At 34.9% G+C, this 11,081-nt stretch overlaps 1 protein-coding gene across 1 annotated transcript; it reads right to left on the bottom strand.

The window, feature by feature from the left end:
• Positions 1-3,447: 3,447 nt before the first annotated feature.
• LOC126975918 (uncharacterized) lies at positions 3,448-4,044 on the bottom strand. Its single transcript, XM_050824033.1, has one exon. It carries the CDS (start codon positions 4,042-4,044, stop codon positions 3,448-3,450), a length of 597 nt encoding a protein of 198 aa, XP_050679990.1.
• Between the last annotated feature and the right edge of the window lie 7,037 nt (positions 4,045-11,081).

An 11,081-nucleotide genomic window follows, 5' to 3' on the forward strand; every position in this document is an offset into this window, starting at 1 on the left:
TCTAATTCTAATATTTTTATTCAAAATAGGATTCTAAATCAGTTATCGAACTTCAAAAACTACCACCCATTCAAAATACACTGCCTCAGACCTGATAAGAACGGGCGCAAGAAACTCAGCGGGCATTTTTTAATAAAAATATGGATTAAAATGTAATATTGCACAATAAACATTTATAATTAAAGAGCCTGGGGGTGTCCGCTTAATTCCCAGTCTGTGGTATCATTAAGAAAATCATTTATGTTATAATTACCTTTCCCACACAAACGTTTTTTAATATTTTTTTTATATTTTGTAACACATTTGTTTTATACATTTTCTGGGATCATAATTTTGTATTGTAAAAGCATATACATCGATCAAATAAGTATCTGTTATGATTTTTTTTAAAGTGATAAACCTGGCTACTGGGATAAATTACACAAATAAAATTTGAAAACAAAATTTTATAAACGACTAGCTCTCCCAGAAAAAGTTGTATTGCTATATAAAGTAATAAGAAAAAAATCAATAATTAAATTTTTTGGGGTATAAAAGAGACAGAAATGAGTGACATCACAAAAGATAACCGAAGTAAAGAAAGTTCTCGCGCACGTAGCGATAATCGTCACTCACAAAGATATAAGGATGCACTCTTTGTCTAAGTTATCTATCTACATAGAGGATAGATCGACATATTTGTTGTCACAATATGTCAAATATTATGGTTGCATTCAAAAATTTAATTTGTGACAAAACTTAAGATTTATCAATCTAGAAATAATCTGATAGATAGTTAACAACTGTAGCTAATCTGCCAACTGTAGGTAGCTAAAATTAAGTTTGTTTTTTACCTCCTGAGAAAGTAAGAAAGATATAAAGATTTTTATTAGTTATTCATTTTAAACTACTCTTTCAATTTGAATTCTGAACGACGAGGGACACATCAAAGAAAAAACAAAATTTTTTGTTTCTATTTAATTAGGAACATTTTTTATACCTTTTAAACCTTCTCTGGACTTCCACAAATAATTCAAGACCAGAATTAGCCAAATCGGTCTAACCGTTCTCGAGTTTAAGCGAGACAAACAAACAGCAATTCATTTATATATATATATAGACTAGCTGACCTGGCAAACGTTGTTTTGCCATATAAATTATATATGTAAACCTTCCTTGAGCTTCAACGAATCTATTACAAAAAATCATTGAGATCGGTCGAATAGTTTAGGAGTTGTTAGGGAACATACAAACATACATTCTATTTTATATATATACTAGTGGACCCAACAGACGTTGTCCTGTACACATGTTTTAAATTTGAAAAATCGGTCCAGCCGTTAGGAGCAGTTCACTAACATACACATGAGCAGGAGAATTATATTATATGGGCGGAATTGAGAATCTAAACCAATCTCAAATTCACTGAAACAAACAAAAAAGTCATCAAAAGCAGTCCAGCCGTTTAGGAGGTAGTTTAATTGTGAATCTAAACCATTTTCGAATCCACCTGAAGACACACACCAATCTCAAGTTCACTGGAACACACAAAAATATCATCAAAATCGGTCCAGCCGTTTAGGAGGTAGTTCAATTGTGAATCTAAACCATTCTCGAATCCACCTGAATACACACAGAAAGTTTCATTAGAATCGGTCCAGCCGTCTAGGAGGAGTTCAGTGACATACACACGCACACAAGAATTATATATATAAAGATATATATGATAATATATATAGATAGATAGAAGACAAGCTGACCCGGAGACTTCGTACTGCCTCAATCGATAATGAACAGACCTGAACTTAATCAATTTAAAGCTTTCTGATAAACAAATTTCTTTTTGTGGTGCGGGTAGGTTCAGAAATTTTATTTCTTGACAAAACATAAGATGTATCAATCTCCCAGTTTGTTGTCTTAATGTCAAATAATACTGTTTGCGTTCAGAAATCCAATTTGTGATAAAACTTAAGATTTATCAATCTACATAAAAATAATGAACGAAGAAATTGTATAAGGCCAGTGCGAATGAAAGTGTTGGAAGGGTTGGATCTAGGCGGACGTTTCGTGATCAAATCAGGGACGTCTTGAAAAAAGGCCAGTTCAAGAGTACCCTAAACATGCTCTTATGTGTGAAAGGAATAATGAAATTGGACGAAACGAAACAAATATCTAAGGATTGTAGCAAGTGGAAAGAAGTGGAGTGGAAAGAAGCCTACCCCTACGGGAAAGAGGCGTGATTATATGTATGTATGTATAAAAATAATCTGATAAATAGTTAACAGCTGTAGTTAATCTACCAACTATAGTAACTAAAACAAAAAAAGTTTATTTAATCCTCCTGAGAAAGTTGGAAAGATATAAAAATTCTAATTAGTTAATCATTTTAAAATATTATTTTAATTTGATTTCTGAACGATGGGGGACACATCAATGGAAAATCAAAATTGTTGTTTTTATTTAATTCCGAGCATTTTCATATTTAGTCACCTAAATAAATTATTGAATCGGTTAATCAATCCAATCGGTCTAGCCGTTCTCGAGTTTTAGCGAGACTAACTAACAGCAATTCATTTTTATATTTAAATATACATACATACATACATACATACATAAAATCACGCCTCTTTCCCGAAGGGGTAGGCAGAGACCACTTCTTTCCACTTGCTACGATCCTTACATACTTCTTTCGCTTCGTCCACTTTCATTATTCCTTTCATACATGCTCTCCGGTTTAGGGTACTCTTGACCTGGCCTTTTTTCAAGACGTCCCTGATTTGATCTTGAAACGTCCGCCTAGGTCCCTTCCAACACTTTCATTCACATTGGCCTTATACACTTTCTTCGTCAATCGTTCTTCATTCATTCTCTCGACATGTCCAAACCATCTCAGCATACCTTTCTCAATTTTTGTCACAGCATCTTCTTTCAGACCACAACGTTTTCTTATCTCACTATTTCTTATCCTGTCACTCAGTGTAACTCCTATCATACTTCTCAACGCTCTCATCTCAACTGCATTTATTCTGCTTTCATGTTTCTTCTGCCATACCCAACTTTCACTTCCGTACATGAGTGTTGGAACCAACACCCCCTCATGCACAGCCAAGCGAGCCTTATTAGACACCTTCTGACTGTTCATAAAGGAGTGCAAAGCTCCATTCACCATGTTTCCTGCATTCACTCTTCTTTCAATATCACTCTCATACTTTCCATCTCTTCTTCAATTCCATCAAATTTAGAACCCAGATACACAAGCTCATTCACCTGTTCAATTTTTTCAACTCCAATCACGATATTGCAGTCTGTCACTACCTGATCTCTTTCAAGCACCATCACTTTCGTCGTCTTTACATTCATCTTCATTCCCTTTCTACCTATATATATAGATAATTTCTATTTATATATAGATATAGGTAATGACAATGCGATTATTATATGCCACTTCAAGTCCTGGTATCATTACACTTACAACACTACATTAGTGGTTGTGCCTTGAGGTGCTAGTATGACCAATCTGCTCGGCGAACTTACTCTAGAATAAGCCACGTAAAGCTGCCCGTGTGAGAAGCAGTCCCCCCTTAGGTCAATCCCTACCGTTGACTGACCCTGTGATTTACTAATGGTTATTGAAAAACAGACCTTAAGGGGGAACTGCAACCTTTTAAATTCAAACGGGTAGTCAGATGGTTTTAGAGGTATGCGTGGTATATACATGGATTCACCTCTAGCACAACCAGTAAGGACAATGGCCTCTACCACATTGTTATGTAACGCTTTAATACGCAACCTTGTCCTGTTGTACAACTTGGGAGGGTTCAGATTACGCAGTAACATTACTGGAGCACCCACTTTAAGGACAAGTTTATGAGTTGGTAGTCCAGGTGGGTTGAGTGCATTCAAGAATTCCACAGGATACTGAACAGCATCATCCGTATTTACTACAGAGTCCACAGAGTTGTATTGAAGTTCTGCGCCTTCGAACACCTTCAATAAAGTGTCATTAATGACAGAAGCTTTGTCGTTCTTAGGACTCAGAATAGCACGTTCACACAACCACTCCATGGGTTTATTGGGCAGGTTTTGGACATCTTTAAATTTGCTTTTTAGAACCCTGTGTAGGTAAACTGTTCCACTGTAAGATGTTTCATTCAATGACCATCACAGTTGATTTCAATACAAAACAATTTAATGGGATGGGCTTATGTAAGAAATTAGTTTGTGAAAACAGTCAGCGAAAATAAAGGTTATTGTTTCATTGTATATAAATTAATATACAGTAAATTTATTTTATACCTAAGATATGTTGTTATTTTTTAAAAATTTAAATTCAGTTAAAAAATAAGTTATTATTTTTAAAGAATTATAATGCAAAAATCTCAATTGAATGAGTATAAATGAAAAAAAAAATATCATTTTATAAGCCCTTAAGCATTTTGCTAACCATGTCAGCTATTTGTATCGAAGAGTGATTGAAAATGCCTAGTAAGGGGTCTGCACATCAATCTAACCTTCGTAACGATACTACGTAAAAGCGACCTGATAATGCCTCCATCCTTTGAAGTTAATATATTGAAAATAGTTTTATAAGATCCTTAAATGCTTAGATATTTTTAATTATTGATTGATTTATATAGAAAATTACAACTATAAAAAGTCGAAAAAAATTGAGTTTAGAACTAACCTTTATTTTGAGCAAGACACACAAACACAAAGTGTCTTACAAATCGCGAGTGTAAGACTTGTCACGCACACTAAACTAATATTTCTGGCCTGTTTTTATCGGTTGTTTAAAAGCAAGAGACTCTATCTAGACGTATAAATTATGTAAACTTAAATGTTTACAACTCTCCGCCAGTTGTAGGAAGCATATTTAAAGTTATTGATTCATTATATCACATGCTATCTTTGACTGTCAAAATGAGAAAGAAAGTGACGGTATTATTATACCGTCATATATTATACATATTATATTAAATAGTAAATATATACATACATATATTAAATATTTTTAATGAAATTTTAACTTTATGGATGCTTTCTGCAACTGGCGGTATGACACATAAATTTGTTACTAGGCATCTCTTATTTACGGCCGTTTTCAATAACCTATCTATCCTTAGTTTAACTTACGGATACATTGCTGTCACCCTTTAATGACAAGATGTTATCTATCCATAGTTATGTCTAAAATGGCCGTAAATGGACCAAGAATACCAACAACAATGGAGCATTTATGAATGGGTTCATGCCAGTGTAAAAGTCAGGCAAGTAAGTGTTAAGACCATATAATTATAATTTAGTAGCGAATAGATGTACAAAGCGTGCAAGAGAGTAGGATATATTTAATCGAGACACAGCAAGATAGATAAGGTAAGAATCTATTATAAACTGTAAATGATTTTGATAGTCAGGTATAAAGTGCCACAAGGCATTAGCTTCTCAGTATTTCGAATATAAAACAAATAATTAACGCAAACATTGACATATCAAAACACTAGTTATCGGGCTGTCAAGTCGTCGATTCGCTACTATAGTCTTAAGTTTATAGCGAGGCCAGTGGCAATTTTTTTTTTATGAAAATAAGGGACGAGAAGAGCAGGAGGTTCAGCTGATGGTAATGGATACGCCCTGTAGGATGCGCCCTGTAATACGATATTACAATACAGTGCCGCTCAGGATTCCTGAAAAACCCAAAAATTCTGAACAGCACTACAATTATTGTGCTAATCACCTTGAGACTTAAAATGTGAGCCTCATTTGCCCAGTAATTTCACTAGCTACGGTGCCCTTCAGATCGAAAACTGTAATGTTTACACATTACTGTTTCACGGTAGCAATAGATGCCGTTGTGGTACCCATAATCTAGCCGGCTTCCTGTGCAAAGGAGCCTCCTACTGGTAAATGTAAATCTGTAATCTTTGCCTACCCCTCTGGGCGTTTTTGTATATATTTTGTATACATTAACGATATTTGTTGGAGGTGTCGGAAAAAATAAGCCATTTGGGAGTTTTCGACGAAAACGTTGTCTGAACTCAATCAGATATAATAATATAATGTATGGTGGAATTGTGTATCTTACATAGTTCTACACAAAAGTCTAATGGCGAATGAATCTCATAAATCCATTTAAATCCTTAAAAAATTAGCAATTACATAAAAAGCGGTAATGTAAAAGCTGTTTACAGAAATACGATATAAATCCTTATCAGTTTATTACCTACTATATATTATAAAATCATTAATTTCCGATGGCTTTAGACTACATTATCCAATTCCGAATACTTAGGTACATCATTTGTTTTTGACAGAACAGCTAGTTTAAAATAAGCCCCAACGACTTTAATCGATCAAAGAAATTGTCCGCAAAGCCAATTTCAAAGGAGCCTTTTTAAGAATAAGATTCCTAACAAACACATTAATGTGAAAATGATAGTAAAGTTCAATTAGAATATTCGTGGTTATCCACTTTGCCGACAACTTAAATTGGAATAATAATTTCTTGATTGTATATAATATTTGCTATTTTAAATTACTTTATTTTTCTCCAAACTTGAAAACCGCTATGAAGTATTGTAAGTATACTAACCATTCCCCCCTCCCCAATCCGCCACCAAATGAACAGCGGTTTTTAAAGAGATTTTACTCCAGGAAGGTACTAACTGTAACTACCGTAGTAACGTCCAGTAGATGTGGGCCAGTGTTGTCAGATATCATAGGGGAAACAAAACCGCCCTTGTTAAAGTTGTTCCAATTTAACAAACTAAGTAAAACCTGGTGCATCGTTTAATCTTTAATTGGTAGTACTTTAATTTAATAAATCTTACTTTCACTGAGGAAGCTCATTTTTGCTCAGAGGGCAATAAAAAGGGTTATGCTCGGAGCCCTGCCCGGTTTCCCTGTGAGATCGAATCTGAAATAAGGAGATCTGCAGGATCGAATCTGAAATAAGCAGATTTGCAGAACCAAAGTCACCGACATAGCCCAAATGATTGTCAAACTGAAGTGCCAGTGGGCTCATAGTTCGACGGACAGATGAGCGGTGGGGTAGAAAAGTCCTCGAATGGCGAGCACGTACCGGAAGATGAAGGTAGGTAGGCCCCCCACAAGATGGACCGACGATCTAGTCAAGATCGCCGGAATACGTTGGACGAGGCCAGCGCAGGACCGGTCGTCGTGGAGATCTTTGGGGAAGGCCTTTGTCCAGCAGAGGACGTCCTCCGGCTGATTATGATGATGATGACATTCACTGATAGGTCATCGTTTTTTGTAATTGGGCAACAGTTGTATTACATCAAAAAGGCCGAATTGTATGTCATATATGCCAAGCGATATTATACCTGTATAACAGTCCAGTCATATTAGGGTTTCACATCGCAATCAGAGATAATGTAATGTAGATAATAAAACTGTTAACCGATTTTTGTGACCTCTGACCTTGAATAACTTATGACACAGACACGAGAAAGACTGAGCACCTGATCACAAGCCATGAACTACCCGAGCTTAACTGAAAGTCAACGTTCCGGACGTTGTTTCCAGAAAACAAGCCCAACTCTATCTAGTCCAGATCTGAATCAATTGGACTGCTAACTATGGCCTGTTCTTTATTCATTTATTTCATTTTAAAAGTTCTTTATTTATGTAAAAAATATATAGAAAGTAAATTCCTTGACACAATCACAGAAATAACAATCTTAAAGTTAATAAATTTCAACGTCGACATTGCCAGTAACGATGTGGTCAATGATTATGTTTTAACATGGGAGATTTATAAAACATATGATAAAAATAACAGATATTTGATATTTGATATAATATTAATGTGTACCTCAGGATAGGTAGGTAACACTTAAATTTATTACTGATGGCAAAGGTAATAAATTAATCCCAATAATTAATTGAAGGTAGGTTGAAAATAAAATACTGTATTGTTCTTAATTACACGCGGACATCGAGTCGCGAAATCTTTAGAACAAGTAGAGACTTCATTTTCAATGAGAATCAAGATCATCAAGAAAGAAGAAAGAAAGCGTAAATCCATAAATTTTTGGGTAGACAGATTAAAGGCCTGCATTTAAGCCAAAGGCAGTAAAAAATCACTAATTTTATTTGTTTCTCCCGGAGACGGAAGGTAATTATTTCACCGAGGCTGAGACAAATTCACCGCTTTCTAACCTTTCATCATTTAAATTAAATTGTATTGTTAACTAACTTAATGTTCATAAAATTTGAAGCAATATATTTAAATGAATAAGTATTTGTAATATATTTAACAAACAACAGGTGTGTTACAATATACAGGTGTAGTTGAATGTCGTCAAAAAAGAAAATTATAATGGGAAGCTTATATAATTTATACGTCTACATAGAGACAACCGATGAAAACAGGCCAGGAATATTAGTTTAGTGTGCGTGACAAGCTACTTCTTACACTCGCGATTTGTATGACACCTTGTGTAATTGTCCGTGAATTGTTCCAAATAGAGGTAAGTTCTAAACACAATTTTTTTTCCGACATTTTCACAGCTGCCATAGTCTATCTAGACGTATAAATGATATAAGGTGGGAAGTAGTAAAAAGACAGACCGGTTGAGATAGCGATGTTTTTTTTTCAAAAAATATAACTCTAAGGCCTCTAAAGCTGCTATGGCTGCGTAGGGTTATATCTGTATGGTAAGTTTATACTTTATTTAAAGGTGATTCTATGACGTTGTCTACCCTTGATTCCTTTCTTTTATGTATCATTATGATTTTCATTCATAGTTTTTGGCTGTCTCTCAAAATCCTCTCTATCACCATTTGAATTTTATCATATTATATTATTTTACAAAAATTTGTTAAGTGCCATATTACTTAGGGGATAGTGCGATTCCACACACTATACACTAAAGTGTATATAGGCCTACAAATTGTTTGGAATCCCTAACTTCCTCCCCATCCCCTTACTGAACAATACCTTCTATTATAATATATATCCGTATCAATGTATCAACACAAAGAACTTAAATGATTCCTTTATACTATATAGTTTTCTTAAATTATTATATTTATAATATTTATAGAAAGAACTCAAAATTTTATATATTTTAAGCCGCACTTACCTATCTACTGAAAGAAAAAACGCCAACACATCTGTGAAGCTAATATGAAAGTAAAATATGGCATAAATGTTTGAAACAATATCATATTAGCACAGCTGTTTTAGCTTTCTAAGTTGTATTTAGATTTCATCTAATTAAGCGAATGCTTTGTTTATAATTATGTAATAAGCCAAGAGCTTTAATGTTATTTGTTTGAAAATTTGACTGTGACTAAAATGACGATTTTATTGTAGGTGTTAACCTTTTGATCTTATATCTCTATTGTTACACAATTCATAACATGATCAAGAAGGTAACTCAACGCTAGGCTATTTAAACCAAATATCAGTCCAGTCGCACGCGCACTATTGAGCGGTCACCGATTGTGCAATATAGTGAATATGTCTGTGTCTAGTGCAAAAGCAGTTAAGTGTACTAGCTGTAACACAGTTATTTCGGAAGTTCTTTCATACGCAATAGACACGACGTAGTAGACAATGAAAGCTTGATAAAAATCTGTGCATCGGCTTTTGCTGAAGGAAATTTTGCTGAATCGAGGAAGCTAAGAATTGTTATTTATTTCTACAAAGACTAACCAGAAACAAGTGTCAAGACCTAAAATAAAAAACAGAAAGACTTGGAGGATATGATTACTGTGTTTAAGACCATAGATCCTGAGCTATTACCAATGTTTGTTGCATATGATCTTCACAAATTGCCACCAGTTTGTTTTGATCATGTAGATGTGACGAAATTATTGAAGGATTTGTTGGTTCTACTGTCTGATGTTAACGCTATCAAAAGCGATTATGTTACTAAAGAACAGTTGAAAGACATGAAATTAGATGAGAGAAAATCCAAATCAATAAAGTCGAATAATAAAATTATCACCAAAAGAGGAGGGTATATCGAAGAAGACTGTTCAATACTGGCTGTACCGCCTAATGTAGCCTGTCCATCAGTGTGCATGTGTTCAGAGTGAACCGAGTGCCAGCTCTAAAACGATGAATCACGAACGGGTGAGTGCTGAGCCTATACCTCACTCACTCTCGCCCACTCGTCGCGTTCTACGACGATACCAATCAGTGAGAACTATCTACCTGTCTCGACCATGTCACAACGTTCGGCCTCTTTCGCGTCGACAGGTAAACAACAGAATAGTCTGTCTGGCTATAGAGCCGAGATTGTGAGAAATAGTGAGCGGAAAGAAAATAAGAAAGATGGTGATTGGACCCTGGTGCAGAGGGCGGATCATAGAAACCGTTTCACTGGTATGACTGGGAATGCGGCGTCAAATGTGACAGGAAAGTTTAGGGCCACTGATGTAAAAAAAAACCATTGTTTATATCATATGTCAATAAAGAAACGACAGAAACGGATATAAGTGAATACATACAAAGACATGCAAATGAAGTTGTAACATTAGAAAGAATGAAAACGGAAAGGCCGTATAATTCATACAAGTTTTTTGTACCCAAAAACAAATTAAATACGTTTTTAGATGATAACTTGTGGCCAGAGGGTATTGCTTTCAGATGTTTCATACATTTTAAGAAAAGGAAAGACAATACGATATTGAATGAAAATGCACCTATTAACAATGGATACAAGAATTAAAAACATTTCTCTTGCAACTTACAATTGTAAAAATGTTATTCGATCAAGTGATTGCGTTAGAAAATTATGTCGTGTTGCTGACATCATCGCACTTCAGGAAACCTGGCCTTTACCTCATGATGTAGCTTATCTGGGCCAATTATATCCTGATTTCGCGTACACAGGAAAATCCGCTGTTGATACTTCAGCTGGAGTGCTCATCGGAAGGCCCTACGGAGGAGTTGCGTTATTGTGGAGAAAGTCGGCTTTCTCAAAGGTTTCAGTGTTGTCGTGTAACAGTGATCGTATAACATCCATTAAAATTGAGCATGCGGATCGTTCTTTGTTAGTTATTTCAGTTTACATGCCTGCAGACTCGGGAATTAATTTAATAGAATTTACTGCATGTTTAAGTCACATAAT

Source organism: Leptidea sinapis, chromosome 38 (assembly GCF_905404315.1).
Source record: "Leptidea sinapis chromosome 38, ilLepSina1.1, whole genome shotgun sequence".
Classification (NCBI taxonomy): Eukaryota; Metazoa; Arthropoda; class Insecta; order Lepidoptera; family Pieridae; genus Leptidea; species Leptidea sinapis.

Bases quoted from the DNA above. Each gene is read 5' to 3' on its own strand.
- LOC126975918 (XM_050824033.1), bottom strand. From the start codon at position 4,044: ATGGAGTGGTTGTGTGAACGTGCTATTCTGAGTCCTAAGAACGACAAA.